Raw genomic sequence first — 23,716 nt, forward strand, 5'->3', positions numbered from 1 at the left:
AACGGGAGTCCTTCCTGATTCTCCTCTGGGGGTGGCAAGCCTAGACTGCCACTCTGGAGACGCCAGTAGAATTCCGTCCGTGCGAACACTCCACCATCCGACATCCGGCCATTTTGCCCCATGTCCACATACAAGAAGTCAAAGGTCGCAGACACCACCGCCAACATTACGATACTATTAAACCCCTTGTAGTTAAAATAGTAGGACCCCGAGTTGGGGGGTGGGACGATGCGGACATGTTTCCCATCAATTGCACCTCCACAATTGGGAAAGTCCCAACGACGGGCAAAGTGGGAGGCCACAGTCTGCCATTCCTGTGGCATTAAAGGAAACTGTGGAGTGAAACAAGACAAAAAATTAGTAATTTTGCAAATCAACATTACAAGCAGATTAGACACCAACATTTTTGGCCAAGATCAGTATATGAGTATTTAAAGCCTAAAGTATAAGGTCCCCTTATCAGAGTCATCTTACCTTCATATAGTCCTTCTGCAGGACCTGAATGATGGCAGAACAGGTCTCTGGAATAATGATCCCCAGAGCCTGAGGGGAGATGCCTGTGGAGAACTTGAGGTCCTGAAGGCTTCTCCCTGTCGCCAAGTAGCGCAACGTGGCGATGAGCCTCTGCTCCAGAGTGATGGCTTGCCGCATGCAGGTATCCTGCCTGGTGATATAAGGGGACAGCAAAGCCAGCAGACGGTGAAAAACGGGGTCCATCATCCGGAGATAATTCCTGAAATCATCAGGATTATTCTCCCGGATCTCACGGAGCAAAGGCATGTGGGAGAACTGGTTACGCTGGCGCAACCAATTCTTTGTCCACAAACGCCTCCCATCCCTGTTCATGGACCGGGCTTGTGTCAAAGTAAGAACCCCAACGAAGCCCCTGCACAGCACAAACTCTACGACGAGTACTTAGACGAAACATGGTTTGAAAACGGTCGGCTGGTCAGAACAGACAACAGAAAGCACTGATAAACAGCAATGCCTGAAAGAACGACCTGAATAGCAGAAACAAGCAGACAGTAAGCAATGCAAATCAAAGCGTACTATACCAAGATATAGTCCACAATGAGAAACTAATGCTTACTGACTACACGCACTGATTATCAGATACGCAAAGACAAGCAGAAACTGAAGAGCAGTACCGAGCTGAAGCACAAATCTGAAAAGCGCGAATCGTCTCTCACCAAACTTCTACTTACACGCGATAGACACGAGATCAGCAGAAGGAGCCCAAAGGGTGCCGGACGTGGTGCTGAACTTCCTTTTTCTAGTGGCGCCGTACACGGCTTACGTCACCGCGTTCTTGGCAACTGGAAATCCCAACAACTTAGTCCGACCGCGTGTATGCAACATCACTTCCGGACCTCTTCCGGAATTAATCCGTCTGAATTACTCCAATGGATTTGGTTGTCGGAATCTCTGACCGTGGGTACAAGGGCTTAGAGGGTGTATAAATAGTGATATCATGCAAACAAAGTTCAGCGTTCTGTGAACCTAACCTGTGTAAATTAATACAAACAGCAGTGTAGCAGCTGATATATAAATGAATACCACACAGATAAATTAAATCCAATAAAAAATAATAAATAAAAATAATTGATAGTCTACTTATCTAAAAGAATTCTTCTATGCGTAAATCGGCATATAAATATATTAGCGTTCAACCATGCATATAGTACAAAATCTTCCTAAGTGCAAGTGCTTCACAGTGCAAAAATGTGCAACAATTCCAGAAAATGTGAAAGCATCCAGGTGTTTCTCCACTTGCAAACACACACTGAGAGGTAGTGGTCCCTTACCTTGCGGCATATACACAAAAACACTTTATGTGTTAGGTTCTTCTCCCCAAATCCCTGTATAGTTATCACAATGGGTCCTTATTTCTCTTTTGCATCTTTGTCTCTCAGTGGCAGCAAGAGTAAATCAAAAGAGGGGGAATACCATGGTATAGTAATTTTTAAACAATCGGCATGTTTATTATAATATAATACAGGGTACTCACATAAACAAATAACAATGCTTATCTCCTTATCTCTCCTTGGATCCTCCGAGGGGGAGGGTTCATTGAGCAGGGGGTACTGTCAGGGCTTGGCTCAGCCCTTCCTTCTCTGAGCTGGCCGCTCAGCTGTTGGCTAATTACAAGCTCCTATCTCTCCACAGTGACTCATCTGTTGATGATATCCTGCTCGTCAGTCCTGCCCACTTAAGCCGTACTGCCCAGATGATCTCTGCCTTTGCCTTGGTCAACATCACAGAGACTCTCCTGCGTCCCGGTCAAAGACTTGCTTGGCTGATATTCCTAGTGGCTCCAGATCCTGCTTGCTGTTCCACTATGCTGATTCCTGGCTCCCCGACTTTCTGGCTTGTCTAACTTGTTCTGGTTACCGAACTTTGGCTATGTTTTGACTATGTTTGTTCTATTTACTTTTATTATTAAACAAGTGTTATCTATATGTTATGTACCCAGTCCTCTAAACGGTTTCAGAGACCTTCCTAACCTATTTGGCCAGTCTCCAGGTCCTGAGCCCATAGTCTCATTGTCTGCAGTTTGGCACAAAAACAACACTGCAAATCACCAAAAGAACACCATACCCACCTCAAAGCATGGTGCTGGCAGTATCACGCTTTGGGGCTGTTTTTCTTCAGTTGGAACTGGGGCCTCAGTCAAAGTAAAGGGAATTATGAACAGTTCTAAATACCAGTCAATAATTGGCATAAAATCTTCAGGCTTCCGCTAGAAAGCTGGCCATGAAGAGGAACTTCATCTTTCAGCATGAAAACGACTAAAGCATACATCCAAATCAACAAAGGAATGACTTCACAAGAAGAAGATTAAAGTTTTGAAATGGCCCAGCCAGAGCCCAGACCTGAATCCGATTGAAAATCCGAGGCTGTGCACAGGAGATGCCCTCACAATCTGACAGATATGGAGTATTTTTGCAAAGATGAGTGAGCAAATATTGGCAAGCCCAGATGTACCATGCTGATAGACTCATACACAAAAAGACTGAGTTCTGTAATAAACTCAAACGGTGCTTCAACTAAGTATTCGTTTAAAGGGTGTGCACACAGCATCCTCTGGGACTGTGACATCATAATAGACGGGGACATCATCCGGTGATGTCCCTATATAAGTCGCCACACGCCGTGTCCCCGTCATTGTGAGCAGAGGCAACATCTGAAGAGAAGAAAAGAAGAGAAGAAGAGAACAGAAGACCAGAAGACGGCGACAGCAGCGACAGCAGCGACAGCGGCGACAGAAGACCGGGCCACTGCCTGTAAAAGAGCTAGATGAAGGCGTGGTGGCCCGGCAAGAAGAACCGAAGAGGGGGACAAGACCCCCAAAGTCGGAAGAAGAGGGCGGCGGCGGCGAAGAAGAAAGCCGGGCTCCTCCGCTAGCAAAAGAGCTAGCAGAAGATAGGGGAGTCCGGAGAGAAGACCCCCGAAGACGGAAGACTCCCGGAGCTGTGCAATAAACTATTTTAACCCTTGTGTGTTGTGTTTTTTTTAACTTTTTTTTACAGGTGAATGGGTAGGGGTACATTGTACCCCATACTCATTCACATAGGGTGGGGGGCCGGTATCCGGGGCCCCCTTATTAAAGGGGGCTCCCGGATTCCGATAAGCCCCCCGCCCGCAGACCCCGACAACCAACGGCCAGGGTTGTCGGAAAGAGGTCCTTGCCCTCATCAACATGGGGACAAGGTGCTTTGGGGTGGGGGGGCCGCGCGCCCCCCCCTTCCCCAAGGCACCCCCTATGTTGAGGGCACGCGGCCTGGCACGGCTCAGGAGGGGGGGGCGCTCACTCGTCCCCACCCCTTTTCCCTGGCCAGCCGAGTAGCGTGCTCGGACACCCCCACACTGATTTTTCGGCGTAGGGGTTCCCCTTTAAGTCCATACCAGGTGACGGAGCCAGCGACGCCTCCTTCGCTGGCCCCGGCTACCTGGAGACGCGCTCAAAATGAGCGGACTTTTCTCCGGGCGGGAAAAGTCTGTTCATTTCAAAAGTACGGCGGACTGGCACGCACACGGCCGGATTGTCCGCCGAAATTCAAGTCCGGCGGAAAGATTGAAGTGCAAAACTACTTTCTAAGTCCATATTTCGACTACACAGGACCACGTGGGATATATTCACCATCACCACTACCACCACCGATTACATTGCTCTTCTATAGTGCACATATATTCAAACGCCAGCACTTTATGCGATTTTGTGATATATGCGATTTTTGATATAATCGCCACCGACTGTCGCACAAGCAGAATGGACACATTCTGATAAATGTTATTGTTCAATTTTTATAATTTTCTTTTTTTGTTTATATAGATTTTAGGTATTGTGCACAGCTTTTTTGATTTATTCTAGAGGGATTTTGTTTTTATTTCCTCAACACCAACATTGCTTATGCGTTCTTTTTGATTTTCTGCCACTCTTTGCACAATTGTATTACTGAGCTGCTTACTGTTGCATTGATATTGCTTTGATTATTTTACGGTAGAGGACACCTGCACGTATTTATTTTTATAACCTTTTCTTGGCACTGGCACCTTATGCGATTTTTGTCAGTTATAACCAACCACTCTCTGCACAATTGATTTATCGAGTTGGTGACTGCTTTATGTATATTGTTTTATTTACTTTATGGTGTAGTAGATATTCTCACGGATCTATTTACCGTCTAGCACTGGCACTTTATGCGATTTTGTCAGCTTTAACAAATCGCATTGGGAATCACTATTTTTTGTGACTGCTTTATGTATACTGTTTAATTTACTTTATGGTGTAGTAGATATTTGCATGGACCTATTTATCGTCTAGCACTGTCACTTTATGCGACTTTGTTAGCGTTAACAAATCGCATTGGGAATCACTAGTTTTAATTATTGTGATTTTTTCTTTTTTATGCTTGTATATTCATTTGATTTTCATCCTGAATACTACCACGTTATAGTAGTGAGGGTCCCTTACCATCCCCTCACAAAACACGCATACCGTTTTTACATACCATCTTTTTACTTTGTGCGGTAGTATATATATCACCTAATAATTTTAGTGCCTATAGAATTTATTAGCCTTCTAGGCTAAATTCCCTGTTATAGTACTGCGCATCACTACCTTTTTGCCTTTTTACTTTGTAACTGGGGTTCAAGTACCCCATCTCAGTGTGTGCAGCAGTACGAAAACTAGACTTTTTCCTGATTAGGCGCAGGAATAACTCCTTTTATACTTTCTAAGTCCGCCGTACTTTTGGGTAAAAGAAGTCCGCCGGAGCCTACACACGGGGGACTTTTCCACCGGATTGTTTGATCTTGTGTACGCGGCATTACCCATACCAATACATTGAATTAATTTAACACTAAATGGTCTTTTGTCTTCTTCCTGATACTAATTCATAGATGAGTTAAAGGTATCCACACTTGTGTTCCTATAAGTGCATGCAGTAACTTTCACTCAACCAGAGTTGCTGAGGTTGTTCTTGGAGTCAAGGTGCACAACAGAGAACTCAAATTACCAAACGGCTCCTTCAGGGGTAGCACTGCATGGGCAAAGCAGAGCTTTTAATCTTGTAGATAGTGTTTGCCATACTGTTACTGCTGGGACATTGTTAATGCTTGGAGAAGACTCTAAACCAGCTCCATAACATGAAAAGTTCCTTATATTGTCTAACAAGATACACGTTTGACACATCACTGCCATAACCAGCACGACAGGTACTGTACTTTCTTACTCAGTGCTACACTAAAAGGAACAGAATCTAAAGTATGCCATACAGCTTCAAGTCTTACTTACCTGGCCTGTGAAGAAGCACTGTACCCCTTAAAATATTGATAACGAGCAAAAAGGTATAGAAGTCCACATGCTGCAGCGGTGCCTGAAATTAGAACCAAATGCAAGGAGGTTATAGATCAGTTAATATTTTGTTGTAATTATTTTATTCAAAGAATCATGTACATCAATACAAGTAGTGTAAAGCCTCATACACACGATAGGACTTTGTACAAACTTTCCCTTGCATTTTTGTACAAAGGGCGTCGGCCCTGAACTTGTATTGCATACACACAGCAGGACTTTTTCAGCCAACTTTCACCAAATCATGTGGTTTTAATGCTCTTTACCGCCACCTTTGGTCAACTTCTGTATTGTTGTCTGATCTTTTGCATTGGTTCTGAGCATGCCTGTTTGTACTTTGTACAAAAGTCCTATGGTTTTCTGTACACATGATCAGACTTTGCTCCATCGGACTTTTGTTGCCAGAAAGTTTGTCCGTTCGCACAGCCAACAAAAGTCCGATGAAAAACAAAAAAGTTTGTCCGATGGAGCGTACACACGGTCGGATGTTGCTCCAAAACAGCTAATTTGCATGTTTGTTGTCAAAAAGTCCTGTCGTGTGTATGGGCCTTAATAATGACTTAAGTGACATAAATGCAGAATCACATCAGTGTACAGTTGTGTTGAATTGTTGAACTCATACACATATACTAACTAACCTACAACTACTTCTACTACTGAAAATGAAGACATGTCATCCTGTAGAATGTAATCAAATTATTATTCTTGTGTACCAGGTCTGTCGTGAATTTATTATGGCCTTTATTATACCATATAATGAGTAGTGATGGCCGAACGGTTCGCCCGGCGGTCGTTTCGCGGCGAATTTCCGACTTTCGCCGTCCGCGGGTTCGAACGCCTTTTTCCGTCGTTCGCCCCGGCGGACTTACGTGTTTAATGTATACAAGAACTTTAACCTTTCGTGACACGTTTATCATGTGTTACAGGACAACCAATTGAGACATGACAGCTCATGGACACTTGGACATTCCCCCTAACCTATAAATACACCCGATCCGGTGGCCATTTTACATTCTTTCTTCTGTCACTGTAGGGAAAGGATCCTGTGTGGAGTAGGGACAGAGAAAACGCTAGCTATTTGGTACACAAAAGTTCTTTTCAGGACTGGTATAGGTGTTAGGTCAGCAGCCTGAGTTTCTTTTGTCAGTTTAGATAAAGGGACAGAGCGCTGTATGCTGCTATTTTAGGGACAGCTCAGCCAGATTAGTCTTTCTTCATCATCATCATCATCATCATCATTAGCTGTTACTATCAGGTCCACAAAAGAGCTGTTCCAGCTAATCGTTCCAGCCTACTCTTTTTTGCCAATTTGTATAGGGACAGGCAGGAAGCAGTGTGTCAGGCAGTGAGGATAATTTTAAAGACTTGCTGTTACTATTAGTTCCACAAAGGTTCTTTTCAGGACTGGTATCAGTGGTACGGTAATAGGCTTGTACACGTATAATATTCTTTCTTCCAAATATAGAAAGAATATTATACTTGACTGCTGCCCTTCTGCTGCAGTCTGCTAATCATTCACAACTCACTTGTTCCACAAAGCTCTTTATCAGGACTGGTAACTTGGTCTGTCTAGGGTGCTACGGTACATAGGCTTGGGTGCGGTACAGTCTGCTGTTCTGTAAGGACCGCTATCGGTCCACAATACATAGGGTTGCCGTGCACTACTGCTGACCGCTGCCCTATACTGCAGCAGTCCTTCATTGGTATAGGGACTGACGTACAGTCTGCTAATCACTAACACACAACCTGCTTGGTCCACAAAAGTTCTTATAAGGACTGGTAACTTGGTATAGGGTGCTACGGTACATAGGCTTGAGTGCGGTACAGTCTGCTGTTCTGTAAGGACCGCTATCGGTCCACAATACATAGGGTTGCCGTGCACTACTGCTGACCGCTGCCCTATACTGCAGCAGTCCTTCATTGGTATAGGGACTGACGTACAGTCTGCTAATCACTAACACACAACCTGCTTGTTCCACAAAAGTTCTTATAAGGACTGGTAACTTGGTATAGGGTGCTACGGTACATAGGCTTGAGTGCGGTACAGTCTGCTGTTCTGTAAGGACCGCTATCGGTCCACAATAGATAGGGTTGACGTGCACCACTGCTGACCGCTGCCCTATACTGCAGCAGTCCTTCAGCGGTATAGGGACTGACGTACAGTCTGCTAAACACTAATACACAACCTGCTTGGTCCACAAAAGTTCTTATAAGGACTGGTAACTTGGTATAGGGTGCTACGGTACATAGGCTTGAGTGCGGTACAGTCTGCTGTTCTGTAAGGACCGCTATCGGTCCACAATAGATAGGGTTGACGTGCACCACTGCTGACCGCTGCCCTATACTGCAGCAGTCCTTCAGCGGTATAGGGACTGACGTACAGTCTGCTAAACACTAATACACAACCTGCTTGGTCCACAAAAGTTCTTATAAGGACTGGTAACTTGGTATAGGGTGCTACGGTACATAGGCTTGAGTGCGGTACAGTCTGCTGTTCTGTAAGGACCGCTATCGGTCCACAATAGATAGGGTTGACGTGCACCACTGCTGACCGCTGCCCTATACTGCAGCAGTCCTTCAGCGGTATAGGGACTGACGTACAGTCTGCTAAACACTAATACACAACCTGCTTGGTCCACAAAAGTTCTTATAAGGACTGGTAACTTGGTATAGGGTGCTACGGTACATAGGCTTGAGTGCGGTACAGTCTGCTGTTCTGTAAGGACCGCTATCGGTCCACAATAGATAGGGTTGACGTGCACCACTGCTGACCGCTGCCCTATACTGCAGCAGTCCTTCAGCGGTATAGGGACTGACGTACAGTCTGCTAAACACTAATACACAACCTGCTTGGTCCACAAAAGTTCTTATAAGGACTGGTAACTTGGTATAGGGTGCTACGGTACATAGGCTTGAGTGCGGTACAGTCTGCTGTTCTGTAAGGACCGCTATCGGTCCACAATAGATAGGGTTGACGTGCACCACTGCTGACCGCTCACCTATACTGCAGCAGTCCTTCAGCGGTATAGGGACTAAGAGTTTTGTCACAGGGTCATTTAAAAAATGACATGCAGAGGAAGAGGCAGGCCCTTCCGCAGGGGTGGTAGGGGTAGGGCAGGAGCAACAGGCTTGAGCCAAAGTGGGAAGTTGCAGAAGGTGCGTTCAATTACTTTAAAGGATGCACCAGACTTGGTTGAGTGGCTCGCTCAGCCTTACTCTTCTGCACCCTCCTCATCCTCTCGATCTGCACCCTCTTCTTCACTCTCTGCTATGTGCACCCCCAAAGACACTACCACCAACAACACGACCACCACCACCACCACCACATACCTTCCGCTTGAGTCACTGGAATTATTTTCCGATCCATATCAAGAGGACATTTCTGATGCGCAGCCACTCTTGGTATTGGATCAGGAAGAGGAGGTAGCAACAAGCGCTACTCAGCAGTCTGACGCCAGTACCCAGATCAGCCCAAGGAGGAGGTTGGTCCCCGGTGTTGCTGCCTACTCTACTTATAGCGGTGGGGAAGGTGACGTTGATGATGACGTGTCTAGTGATGTCACGTGGGTGCCCACAAGAGAGGAAGAGGAGGGGAGTTCAGAGGGAGATATGGACCAGCAGATAGGGAGGAGAAGCAGCAATGACTTACATTGCACAGCAGGGACAAAGCAGACTGCAAATGTATCAGGAGCGAGTCATCGACCATGTACGGTCACATCTGGCGCTCCCAGGACACCGGCACATGGCTCCGCAGTGTGGGCTTTTTTTAACGTGTCCGCTGCTGACAATAGCGTTGCCATCTGCAATCTTTGCAGTCAACGCGTTAGTCGCGGTAAGCCCAATACTCACCTAGGGACGACCGCCTTAAGAAGGCACATGAGCAGCCATCACCGAGCCCAGTGGGAGCAACGGAACACACAAAGCCACACTGCAGGCTCTCACCGTCCAGCCTCGTCTTCTACTTCTCCTTCTCCTCTCTCCTCACAATTGTCCTCCACTCCACCTTCCATCACGCCAAGCTCACATTTTTCTGCAAAAAGGCAGGCTTCCGTGGGCCTAATGTTTGAGCGTAAAAAAATGATGACGCCGGATAACCCTCTTGCCCAACGGTTGGCGGCTGGCTTGTCAGAACTCATAGCCCGCCAACTACTGCCATATAAACTGGTGGACTCGGAGGCCTTTCGCAAATTTGTGGCCATTGGAACACCACAATGGAAGGTCCCAGGAAGGAAGTATTTCTCAGAGAAGGGCATCCCAGAGCTATATGGCCATGTTCAGCGGCAAGTGAATGTATCTCTGGCACACAGTGTCGGTGCCAAGATACATCTGACCACAGACACGTGGTCTAGCAAACACGGGCAGGGAAGGTATATCAGTTTTACTGCCCACTGGGTGAACCTTCTGACGGCCGTCAAGCATGTAACCCGTGGCACCCGTGTAGATTTGGTTTTACCGCCACGGATTGCATGCAGGCCTGACTCTTCTTCTCCTCCTCCTACTCCATCCTCCTCCCTCTCCTCCTCAGCTGCCTCCTCCTTTTCCGCTGCTAGCGTCTCTTCCACTGCACCGCCCAAGCTCCCCAGAACCTATTCCACATGCCAGGTGAGACGTTGCCATGCCGTGCTGCGTCTGTTGTGCCTGGAAGCAAAGAGCCACACTGGCCCGGCACTCCTTTCAGCTTTGCGTTCACAGGCAGATGAGTGGCTAACACCGCTCAATTTGACAGTTGGTAAAGTGGTGTGTGACAACGGTGCCAATCTGCTTAGCGCATTGAAACAGGGCAAAATCACGCACGTGCCGTGCATGGCACACGTCTTAAACTTGGTCGTGCAGCGATTCCTTGTCAAATACCCTGGGGTCCAGGACATCTTGCGGCAGGCAAGGAAAATCTCGGCCCATTTCAGAAGATCTTACACGGCCATGGCTCGCCTTGCTGACATTCAGCGGCGACACCATCTGCCGGTCAGACGTCTTATTTGCGATTGCCCGACGCGATGGAACTCAACCTTCTATATGCTTGATAGGCTGCTCCAGCAGAAACGTGCAGTTAACGTCTACCTGTATGAACTCTGCGAAAGAAACGGTTCTGGGGAGCTGGGTTTTTTTTCACCGCGCCAGTGGCTGCTCATGCGCGACACATGCAGACTTCTGCGGCCATTTGAGGAGATCACCAAACTGGTCAGTCGCAGCCATGGCGCCATCAGTGACATGGTACCTTATGCCTTCTTTCTGGAGCGTGCATTGCGTCGTGTCATTGATCAGGCTGTGGAGGAGCAGGAGCGGGAAGATGAGGAAGTCGCAATGCTGGATGAATTCCCAGGGGGGGCTACTCTATCTGAGACAAGTCAACAACAGGAGTCTGATGAGGAGTCAGAGGAGGATGGTGCCGGGGCGGATGAGCAGGAGCAAGAAGAGCATGCTTTAAACCTTTCTGGGATCCCTGTTGTGCGAGGATGGGGAGAGGAGAATGAAGAGGACGACATTATCCTGGATGATGAGCAGGAGCCAGGCCACCACACCGCTTCCACTTTAGTGCAAATGGGGGCCTTCATGCTCCAGTGTTTTAATAGGGACCCCCGTATAAAAAGCATGAGGGTCAAGGACCAGTACTGGGTGGCAACGTACTTAGACCCCCGGTACAAACACAAAATGGCGGAAATGTTACCGCCGTCGCAGAGGGCTGTCAGAATGCAGCACTTCCAGGCCTTGCTTCGAGAAATGCTGCATTCTGCTTTTGCGTGCGCTGGCAGAGGAGCAATTCCCACTCCCAGAGAAGGATTTGCGGGTACCAATCCAACAGCGCCTGCAAGAAGAGGCCGGTTTGAAGATGTGTTGGTGACTTCGGATATGAGGTCATTCTTTCAGCCGACCCATCGACAGGTGTCATCCGGATCCAGCATCAGGGAACGCCTAGACCGTCAGGTGTCCGACTACATTGGGTTAACGGCCGATGTGGACGCTCTGAGGAGTGATGAACCCCTAGACTACTGGGTGGGCAGGCTTGACCTCTGGCCAGAGCTTGCCCAATTTGCAATCGAACTGTTGGCTTGCCCCTCATCCAGTGTCCTGTCCGAAAGGACGTTCAGCGCAGCAGGGGGGATTGTGACCGATAAGCGTACTCGCCTAGCTCACCACAGTGTTAACTACCTCACATTTCTAAAAATGAATGAGGCATGGATCTCGGAGGAATTCAACACATGTGATCAGTAGACCATGTATATGTCTATAAACAATTTTTGGAATCAAGCACACAGACCTTCTTAATTCATTTGGCTCACTTCCCTGACCCAAAAAAGCACACCGTACTATATGCCCCTACCCTCCTCTTTGAAGAGGTTGAGCGGTGTCATATTTCTACTGGGGCTGCTTATTATGAGGGGTTCCCACCATCCCTGTGCTGTGCTGACTTCCTCCTGGGTGTTCTTATTATGAGGGGCTCCCACCATCCCTGTGCTGTGCTGACTTCCTCCTGGGGGTTCTTATTATGAGGGGATCACACCATCCCTGTGCTGTGCTGACTTCCTCCTGGGGCTGCTTACGGTGCTGCTGTCAGCGCTGTATGTCACGGAGCTGCTGTCAGCGCTGTATGTCACGGAGCTGCTGTCAGCGCTGTATGTCACGGAGCTGCTGTCAGCGCTGTATGTCACGGAGCTGCTGTCAGCGCTGTATGTCACGGAGCTGCTGTCAGCGCTGTATGTCACGGAGCTGCTGTCAGCGCTGTATGTCACGGAGCTGCTGTCAGCGCTGTATGTCACGGAGCTGCTGTCAGCGCTGTATGTCACGGAGCTGCTGTCAGCGCTGTATGTCACGGAGCTGCTGTCAGCGCTGTATGTCACGGAGCTGCTGTCAGCGCTGTATGTCACGGAGCTGCTGTCAGCGCTGTATGTCACGGAGCTGCTGTCAGCGCTGTATGTCACGGTGCTGCTGTCAGCGCTGTATGTCACGGAGCTGCTGTCAGCGCTGTATGTCACGGAGCTGCTGTCAGCGCTGTATGTCACGGTGCTGCTGTCAGCGCTGTATGTCACGGAGCTGCTGTCAGCGCTGTATGTCACGGAGCTGCTGTCAGCGCTGTATGTCACGGAGCTGCTGTCAGCGCTGTATGTCACGGAGCTGCTGTCAGCGCTGTATGTCACGGAGCTGCTGTCAGCGCTGTATGTCACGGAGCTGCTGTCAGCGCTGTATGTCACGGAGCTGCTGTCAGCGCTGTATGTCACGGTGCTGCTGTCAGCGCTGTATGTCACGGAGCTGCTGTCAGCGCTGTATGTCACGGAGCTGCTGTCAGTGCTGTATGTCACGGAGCTGCTGTCAGCGCTGTATGTCACGGAGCTGCTGTCAGCGCTGTATGTCACGGTGCTGCTGTCAGCGCTGTATGTCACGGAGCTGCTGTCAGCGCTGTATGTCACGGAGCTGCTGTCAGTGCTGTATGTCACGGAGCTGCTGTCAGCGCTGTATGTCACGGAGCTGCTGTCAGCGCTGTATGTCACGGAGCTGCTGTCAGCGCTGTATGTCACGGTGCTGCTGTCAGCGCTGTATGTCACGGAGCTGCTGTCAGCGCTGTATGTCACGGAGCTGCTGTCAGCGCTGTATGTCACGGAGATGCTGTCAGCGCTGTATGTCACGGAGCTGCTGTCAGCGCTGTATGTCACGGAGCTGCTGTCAGCGCTGTATGTCACGGTGCTGATGTCAGTGCTCTGTATTACGGTGCTGCTGTCAGTGCTCTGTATCTCCTGCACCCTCTTGTTTGCCTACCCTGGTCCCTGACCTTCCCTCTCCTCCATTGCCTTCATTAGCTCCATAGTCCTGAATTGTCAGAACAATTTCCCAAATAAAAAAAAAATGCTTGTAGTTATCGATCCCAAATTCACCTCATACATGTATTATGCTATTGTCCAGGTGGTGGGACTACGTGCTACCCCCTAATAATTACCCCGTGGCCGCAAATTCGACCTAAAGGTTTGCGAAATTCGCCTCCCATTGAAGTCAATGGAGCCCGCGGCGAACGGTCGTTTTCGCGAACGTTTGTGTCCGTTCGCGTTTCGCGTTCGCGAAACGTCCCGTCGGAAGTTCGTCCATCACTAATAATGAGCAAGTTAAATAGAGGTAAACTTTTCTGGAAGCTCAAAAATGGTGTCAAAAGTTGATGCAGGTGTCAATACTTCCCATCCAATCTTCCCAAATGTTATCATACTTCAGAGGGTAACATCTAGCTTCATAGGTGAATCTATATAAGGGCAACATTTGATTGATCAATCTTTTCCAGGTGTTAAAGTCGAGGAATTCAGTGCATATCCAGTGGAGAGCCACTGTTTTCCTGCCATAACATAAAAGCAATTCTGGGAGCAATTTAAAGCTCCCCAAAAATACCCAGACGATATAATTGTGGATTACAAATGTTGAGTACATTAAAGATCTGTAAAATAAAGGTTGTGATTTGTCACCAAAAAGGTCTAATCTTCTCACATGCCTAGATCATATTCATCAAATTACCATGTGTAATAGACTCTGTAAAAGCATCTTAGTTGAATGAGTTTGTCCCTAGTATAAATAACCATTTCAAAATTATGAATTAAAGTGCTACTAAACCCACAACAGTATAATCAGTCTGTATATGCAGTAGAGCATGCTTGTTATACTCACTGTGGAACCCAAGGTGTTAATCCTCTGCATGCTGTTTGATCCTGTCTTTGCTGATCCTCCCCTTCTTCCACAGTCCCTAAACCATCACCTGGTAGAGCAGAGCTTTCGGAGCAAGCTACACATGCTCAGTTTGGTGTGTATTGCTATATATTTTTTTTTCTCGGGAGGGTGCATGTGATCAGAACTATCCAGACAGAAGGTCAGGGATCCTGTGGCCTCATAGGACAATAAGAGGAGAATGAAAAGACCTCCTACAAGCGTTAGCCACTGCTCTGGTAGACACTGATAGAAGTCACAAGACTGCTTTAACTGCTAACGAGAAAAGGTATTTATCAGTTTATGTTTACTAAAACTATTGTATTTTCATGTTCTGTAAACTGTGGGAGACCAGATATAGTGAATGCAGAGTCCTGGGTTTAGTAATACTTTAAAAAATTCTTACCAATCTTGGTCAGAAATATCAGGGATATTTTTTTTTCCACTGTTCCTGAATTTTATGGTTTTTGGAAGGTTTTTACTTCATGATGATTCCATATAGTCCTGAGTTTAGGAGGGTATGGGTTGGTTGGAGTAATGCACTTTCCGGTTTGGAAGTGTGAAAAAGTACTTAAAAGACAAGCTAGACCCAGCTGAGCTTCAGCTACATGTCTAAATTTTTGAGATTTCAAATGCCATGTAATAGTGATCGCCAGTTTCTGCTGCAGCATAAGAAAGGATTTAAAGGAGCCCTGTGATGTAGGATCAGTTCATTTATATTGAAACTACTAAACATCACTAACATTCCTAGAATCCTAGAATATCCTGTAGTAATTGCAGTCACAAAAAAGTAATGTAAATGTTGTTTTCAAGATCTATGCAATCAGGACTGTCAATGCCCCAAGCAAAATACTTCTTCCAAGATCTCTTTTACATTTACTTGTTTTAACGGTCCTGTACTGGCATATAATGTAGTGGCTATGTTAAAGTAGCATATTTACATATACAGTTTGGTTTCAAACTTTGGTTTGAGAGTAACTTGGTTTGAGAGTAACTTGGTTTGAGAGTGTTTTGCAATTTTTTTTACAAAATTGTGACTTGATATACAAGCGATGTCTTGATATAAGAGTAGCGTCATGTCATAACTGAGTATAAAAGAGAACAGAGGCGTCTCTAAGTGTAGCAATATGGTTACATTTCATGAAGGTACAACATTTAGAAACTCACATAGTTGATGATTAAAACAGGCACATCTGAGTATTCAGGCATCCGGGGTAAAGCTGTCCACAGACCATCCTCCAAATGCCATCAACGTAGTCCCTTCGCTCCGCGAGCGCTTCAAGCCTCATTTTTAGATACAGTGGTGTGAAAAAGTGTTTGCCCCCTTCCTCATTTCCTGTTCCTTTGCATGTTTGTCACACTTAAGTGTTTCGGAACATCAAACCAATTTAAACAATAGTCAAGGACAACACAAGTAAACACAAAATGCAATTTGTAAATGAAGGTGTTTATTATTAAAGGTGAAAAAAAATCCAAACCATCATTGCCCTGTGTGAAAAAGTGATTGCCCCCCTTGTTAAAACATACTATAACTGTGGTTGTCCACACCTGAGTTCAATTTCTCTAGCCACACCCAGGCCTGATTATTGCCACACCTGTTCACAATCAAGGCATCACTTAAATAGGAGCTGCTTGACACAGTAAGGTCCACCAGAAGATCCTTAAAAGCTACACATCATGCCGAGACCCAAAGAAATTCAGGAACAATTGAGAAAGAAAGTAATTGAGATCTATCAGTCTGGAAAGGGTTATAAAGCCATTTCCAAAGCTTTGGGAATCCAGCGAACCACAGTGAGAGCCATTATCCACAAATGGTGAAGACATGGAACAGTGGTGAACCTTCCCAGGAGTGGCCGGCCGCCCAAAATTACCCCAAGAGCGCAGCGACGACTCATCCAAGAGGTCACAAAAGACCCCACAACAACGTCCAAGGAACTGCAGGCCTCACTTGCCTCAGTTAAGGTCAGCGTTCATGCCTCCACCATCAGGAAAAGACTGGGCAAAAATGGCCTGCATGGCAGAGTTCCAAGGAGAAAACCACTGCTGAGCAAAAAGAACATCAAAGCTCGTCTCAATTTCTCCACAACACATCTTGATGATCCCCAAGACTTTTGGGACAACATTCTGTGGACCGATGAGACAAAAGTGGAACTCTTTGGAAGGTGTGTGTCCAAGTATATCTGGCGTAGAAGGAACACTGCATTTCATAAAAAGAACATTATACCAACAGTAAAATATGGTGGTGGTAGTGTGATGGTCTGGGGCTGTTTTGCTGCTTCAGGACCTGGAAGACTTGCCGTGATAAAAGGAACTATGAATTCTGCTGTCTACCAAGAGATCCTGAAGGAGAATGTCCGAACATCTGTTCGTGTACTCAAGCTGAAACGAACTTGGGTTCTGCAGCAGGACAATGATCCTAAACACACCAGCAAGTCCACCACCGAATGACTGAAGAAAAACAAAATGAAGACTTTGGAGTGGCCTAGCCAAAGTTCTGACCTGAATCCTATTGAGATGTTGTGGTATGACCTTAAAAAGGCCGTTCATGCTCGAAAACCCTCTAATGTAACTGAATTAGGACAATTCTGCAAAGATGAGTGGGCCAAAATTCCTCCAGGACGCTGTAAAAGCCTCATTGCACGTTATCGCAAACGCTTGGTTGCAGTTGTTGCTGCTAAGGGTGGCCCAACCAGTTATTAGGTTTAGGGGGCAATCACTTTTTCACACAGGGCCATGATGGTTTGGATTTTTTTTCACCTTTAATAATAAACACCTTCATTTACAAATTGCATTTTGTGTTTACTTGTGTTGTCCTTGACTATTGTTTAAATTGGTTTGATGTTCCGAAACACTTAAGTGTGACAAACATGCAAAGGAACAGGAAATGAGGAAGGGGGCAAACACTTTTTCACACCACTGTAGCTCTACTGCAGGGTAGTCTTCCCGGTCATGATTGCAGACTGACAACGGTGAGAGCCGGTCTATGTGAACTACTTTACCCCAGATCCCTGCAAACTTAGATGTGCTTCTTTTAATCATCAACCATGTGAGTTGCTAAATGTTGTACCTTCATTAGATGTAACCATATTGCTACACTTAGAGGTGCCTCTCTTCTCTTTTATACTTTGTAGCTCCTGCTGGATTTTGCTTCTAATCCCCTTGTGGAGGCTTCCATTTGTGGATGGACATTTTATGGTAACACTGTTACCATAAAACACATGTTGGACTGTTGTGAATTTTTTTTCTGTGCATTTTTATTAAATTAACTCTTATCATTATTTTATCCTCGTCTGGTCCCATTGAGTGCTGTTTTTAGTATATCATATGTGTGAACTTTGCTGCAGAAGTAATCAGCTGCACTGAACTCCAGATGAATTTTACCTTTGATCATGACAGGATAATGTTTCTGTTATCACTGTCCATTCTAGCGCTGAAGGTTTGTGTTGTTGATATATTGTAACACAACCAATCACATTGCTATAATCTTTTTTTGCTTTCAAAGTATTTTATTTTTTCAAGAATGGAATGATACATTTTAGTACAATGTGAAATAAATTACAAGTATCAATGCCTGGTAAATGCCAGCTTAGAAAAAACACTTACACTTGAATATTGAGAAGTGAAAAAGAAAAAAAAAATGAGGCATTAAACCAGTAAATATAAATTAAGGGCATTATATAAATACATAAAAAAGATGGAGTAGAGAGAAAAAAAAAGCTTCCTTATATGAACGTAGTGAGTGAAGAAGAAGGGCACAATCTTCTGGAGCCCCTATCGGAAACAGACTGCACCAGGGGGGGAAACTTCTAACTGAAATCTCTAATTTGAGTATAAAGAGTCCCTAAGTTACTTCTGAGATGGGACTTGCTTTAATTTCTAAAAAATTGAAATATGAAATCTCACATTTATTGAAAATATTAGATTAAAATAGGAGGAATAAGGATCTCCCTCATGGCATTACCAGGATCCCCTAAAGAAGGGGAAAAAATAAAAGTAAAGGAGGAAAAGAGAGAGAGAAAAGGGGAAGAAGGGAAGGGGATGGAAGATGGTAGAGAGGATATCTTAACCGAGATTTGTGAAATATCCTGAAGCTCCCTTTATTTAAGGGATATACCAACATATGTAGCCCACGGGTCCCATATGTTTTCGAACTTTATTACTGTATCATTCAGAATGCTTGAATATCTTGAATCATAATCCAAGATATCTTTCTTTTGGCTTCCAAGAAAAAGGGTTTATTTTTTTCCCAACCTTTGGCAATCGTGAGCTTTACTCCTGGGAGAATAAAATGGATTTGTTTTTGTGTCGTTTTTGATAAGTGAGTTAAAGGAGCATTGAGGAGAGCTGTCGGTAGGGACCTGGACACCCGGTACGCAGTAACCTTAAATATCATGGAGAAGATTTTACTCCAAAAAGGGCGAATTCTAGGGCACTCCCACCAGATGTGGGTCATTGACCCTAGGAGTCAACACCCCCTAAAATATGTCGGATCCGCTGTAGGATAAATAGATGCAATTCTAGAAGGTGTTAAATACCATCGAGTTATAACTTTAATGTTGGCTTCCATTAATGAGACATCATTAATGGAAGCCCTTTAAAGGATCCCAAGAATACTTTGTGCCAAGTATCCAAGTCACACCCAGAGTGGATTTCATTATCCCAAGCTTCCATATAGGAAGATTTCTCCAAAGGATGAGTGAGGCTTGAATATATAACAGAAATACCTCCTTTTGTCTCCCAACTTGTTCACGCCATTTTTCATATTGTGTGTGTTGGGGTGGAAGCGTTTTTCCTTTCCAAATTAGCTGCAGGAATCAAGAAATTTGTTCAAAATGAGATCTTTCAGAATCAGGAAGATCTAGTGTTTTTGTACAGTAATTTAGGGATATAGGCCCACCTGAGTGGAAGAACTGTCCTATACGGTAGTCCCTTTTCCATCCACCACTTGAATGCTTCTGAATCTAACCCAGGTGGAAAGTCCAGATACCCAAACAAAGTTGTAAGAGGTGGTCCAACAGATATAAGAGCTGGATGATTTCTAAAGGTATCCCATAGTGAAAGTGATTAAGATAGGGAAGGGGCAAGTATAGAAGGTCTCTTTTTGGAAGGGCAACATAAAAGATAGTTAAGAGAGAGTTGTGGAATTGCCTGTTGTTCAATGTTGAGCCAACCTGGCTGTTCAAATTTGGAGTATATTGCTGATAATTGGGCCAATCTAGCCTCAATAAAATATTTATGAAGGTTAGAGAGACCTAGACCACCCTTATTCCTATGACGGAACAGCATATTTTGAGGTTTTCTATAACCCGAAGAACCCCAGATGTACTTGAGAATTTTACTCTGGGGTTTTTTTCTGCTGGACTTTTTTGATGGGTATTGGAAGAGATCTAAAGAAGTATAAAATCCTGGGGAGCAAAGTAATTTTACTTGAGTTTATCCTACCCAGCCAGGATAACTCAAATTTGGACCAGGATAACAGATCGGTTTCTAACTTCTTGAATAGCGAGGGATAATTAAAAGAGTATAGGTTTTCAAAACGGGCTGTTAAAGATATATCCAAATATTTGATTGAGGTGTCATTCCATTCAAACTTAGATGATTGTTTAAGTAGGTCCACATCTAAGTGAGGAAGCGAGATATTAAGGGCTTGTGATTTATTATAGTTGACTTTAAGGCCAGAAATTTTAGAGAAATTGTGAAGGACCTGGCACAAATTGGGAAGTGAGATTAATGGAGATGTCATGAAAAGGAGTAAATCATCTGTGAAGAGTCCACATTTTTGATTTAGATTACCACAAGAAACCCCCTGATTTTGACGGATGGCATTTGCTAAGGTCTCTATGGCTATGGCAAAGATGAGAGGGGAGAGCAGATATCCTTGCCTAGTACCTCATGCTATAGCTATTGGTTTGGAGTAAATGACCTTGAAGGAGAATCAGAGCCTTGGGAGTAGAATAAAGAGAATTGTAAATAAAATAAAGAGAATTGTGATTGTGTCCCAGGGTCGTATATTCCTTGTCTAAACGCTCCAATTCAGACTTACTTTCCCCTTTGATTTTTGAAAAAATGTATATGATTTTGCCTCGAATGTAAGTCTTATGAGCAGCCCAAAGAAATTAATTTGAGACTTCATCATTATCATTGATAGAGAAGTATTCCCTGAGTTCATTTTTTTGGAAAGACAAAACACTGCGCTATTCTTATATATATGTAAAGGATATATGAACAGCTGCTAACACAACATCAAGGTATAGAATGTGACGTGATAAGTATTAGATAAAAGTGTAGCGCTCTAAAGACATGGCATATTTACTGCCAATATTACAAATATATATATATATTCAACAAATATTCTCAATGTGAAATGGTGCACACACCAAGCAAAATACTATTTGCTATATACAATTATGCAGCTGAAAAAATCAAAAAAAGTGGGTAAAAAATATAAACGTGAGAATAACAAAAGTCTCTTAAATGTCCGTGTATAATTCACAAATGTGTGAAAAGGATCCTACACCTCCTCCATAGAAAAACCGTGCAGTCACCACCAGGGGCGGACTGACCATTCTGGCACTCGGTCACGGACCGAGGGCCCCATGCCACTAGGGGGCCCCATCAGACTGGCCAGCCTCGGTAAATGCAGGGACAGTATGTAAAAATCTGTGTTTTTTTACATCTGTCCCTGAAATGTCCCATGCCGACATAATTTTGCTGTAAAAAAAAGGAAGCTATAGATGCCCCGCCTCTGTACTGCCTCCTCAGCCAATGGAAACAGTGTACACGCCCCCTTCCTCTCCGCGGCTCATTTGATTTCAGAGCAGGAGACTGCCAACAGCTGGAGGAGGGGACACAACGTGCAGTGTGGGAAGGGCTGCAACCTGCTGGAAGGTAAGCTTGCTGAGATGAACTGAGTGTCAGTGGCTTAACCTAGTGAGCAGGAGGGAGGGTGGATGTGTTTTTCCTCTAGCAGGGTTCTGAAGCTGTTAGATCGATTTTCTATGTGAGAAGTGCCATGCTTCTGGAGGAAGGAACTTCCTCCCCCAATCTCTGCTACCCTGCCTACTCATTACCTGCCCACCAGTACACAGGCACAGTCCCCTCCTCTCCTGCATTACCACCTAAAGTGTCTGTGAGCTGCTGGGGCACTACAAGTCCCAGCATGCCTGGAGATGGTGGCAGCAGTGTGTTTTTTAGGCTGATTCGTTGGGTGAAAAGTGCTGGTGTCTATATATATATATATATATATATATATATATATTTTTTTTTTTTTTATTATTAGAACTGGGCGATTTTTCTAAAAAAAATAAAATAATATCTGCGATAATTAAAAAAAAAAAAAAAACATGGTTTGAATCAAGGTGTTGTTGTTTTTTTTTTTTTTTTTATGGACACTGCGCCGGTCCTGAGGAGCTGCGGGCAGGAGTTTTTAGGCGAGGCTATGGCTTTGGCTTAGTCCACGATGCTTTCTTACATTTTTAATTGATTTGACCTCTCAGCTCGATTCAAGATTTAAATCGATTATTTTTTTCCCCCAGCCCTAAAATATATATATATGTGTGAGTGTGTGTTTATGGTGTGTGTCTATGTGTATACTGTGTATCTATCAGTGCCGCTGACACCCCCTAGTTAAGATACCCGTCTCCTTTTCGGGCACCTGAATTACAGCAGCGGGTGTGTTTTTGGGAAGCACCTGATTAGAGCCTTAGGCTCTAATAGGCGCCCACAAAGGTGAACAGCAGGCGTCATGCTGGGCGTTCACTGTTCACTCAGCTGTGTGTGTGTGTGTGTGTGTTAGAAAAGCAAAGGAATTCACTTTGCTAACACTGAACCGCCTCTCAGCCAATCAGGTGCTCGGGTCTGTTACCTGTCACCTGATTGGCTGAAGCGTCAGGCACTGTGATTGGATGCCTGACAGAGGATGGAAGAAGACATCGAGGGGCGTGCAGGACACCGCCGCTGACTCGCTCTGAGACAGGTAAGTACGGCGGCGATGCACATTAGCAGCAATTCATGGGCACAGTAGCAGCAATTGATTGGCACACTGGCAGCATTTGATGGGGCACAGTGGCTGCAATTGATGTTTTTTTTTTTTGTTTGTGTTTTTCAGTTTGTTTGTGCCACCCCCCCCCTCATAAATTTTGAGCACCAGCCACCACTGGTGTATATGTGTATATATGTATAATGTGCGTGTGTGTGTGTATATGTATATGTATACTGTATGTTTCATTTGTGCCTACTGCCACCAAACAGAAGTCGATCTAACAATCCTATGCCCCTGAAAAATCCACAGCCATTCGGAGGCAGCTGAATGGTGAACTGCTGAGCTGGCCTCGGATCAGGCAGCAGGGCAGGTCTGGGTGCGTGCCGTGATTTGGCACACATCAAGTATGGCTTTTATTCACACGCCCCACTGCCAGATCTGAGGCCAACCACTGCAGTTTACTATTTCGCTGGCTCTTAGCCCTTGTACACACGGTCGGAGAATCCGTCGGAATGTGTCCTATCGGACCGCGTTGTCGGATAATCGGACTGTGTGTGGTATGCATCGGACTGTTTCCATCGGAATATCCGTCAGACCAAATTTTTCAACTTGCTGGAAATATTTTCCGACAAACTGGTCCGATAGGACATAGTCCGATCATGTGTAGAGAATTCCTGTCGGACAAAGTGCCACGCATGCTCAGATCAAATTCCTACATCAAAGCTATTGGCTACTAGCCTGAACGTAGTCCCATCGTAACGAAATTACGTCATCACGTTCTGAAAGATCTGATTTTTTGACAAATTTGTCCGACAGTGTGTATGCAACAGTTTCGGACAAGATCCGATGGACAAAATCCGACGGATTTGGTTGTCGGAATCTCCGACCGTGTGTACAAGGGCTAAGACTCACTTGCACAGTTCAGAGATGGAACAGTGGATTGTTTTTTTCTAATTTAAAGGCCTTTAAATTAAGGTGCAAAGGTGTGTGTAAGGGGACACTGATAGAAGGTGACACACTGGGGGGGCTCTGCCATAACTTAGGACTCTGTGGACTGTGATATATAGGGAGAATGTTAGGACTATGGTGTAAGGTAGGGCTGATGTGAGCGTGGCATTCATCCTGACTGTACTTGTTGTTTTGTATGTTACTTACTCCTGGCATGGCGGCCACCTGTAAGCCTGGGGGCCCCATAATCTTCTATT

General features: G+C 45.2%; 1 protein-coding gene across 1 annotated transcript in view; it reads right to left on the reverse strand.

Annotated features, from left to right (window-relative positions):
• LTC4S (leukotriene C4 synthase) overlaps positions 1-23,716 on the reverse strand; it is a 236,324-nt gene that overhangs the window by 49,814 nt on the left and 162,794 nt on the right. Inside the window, exon 5 of the mRNA XM_077474284.1 lies at positions 5,798-5,879. Coding sequence (XP_077330410.1) covers positions 5,798-5,879 — 82 coding nt within the window. The remainder of the gene's footprint in view (positions 1-5,797; positions 5,880-23,716) is intronic.

This window comes from Lithobates pipiens, unplaced genomic scaffold (assembly GCF_037356315.1).
Source record: "Lithobates pipiens isolate NorthernLeopardFrog02 unplaced genomic scaffold, aLitPip1_a1.2 Scaffold_8, whole genome shotgun sequence".
Classification (NCBI taxonomy): Eukaryota; Metazoa; Chordata; class Amphibia; order Anura; family Ranidae; genus Lithobates; species Lithobates pipiens.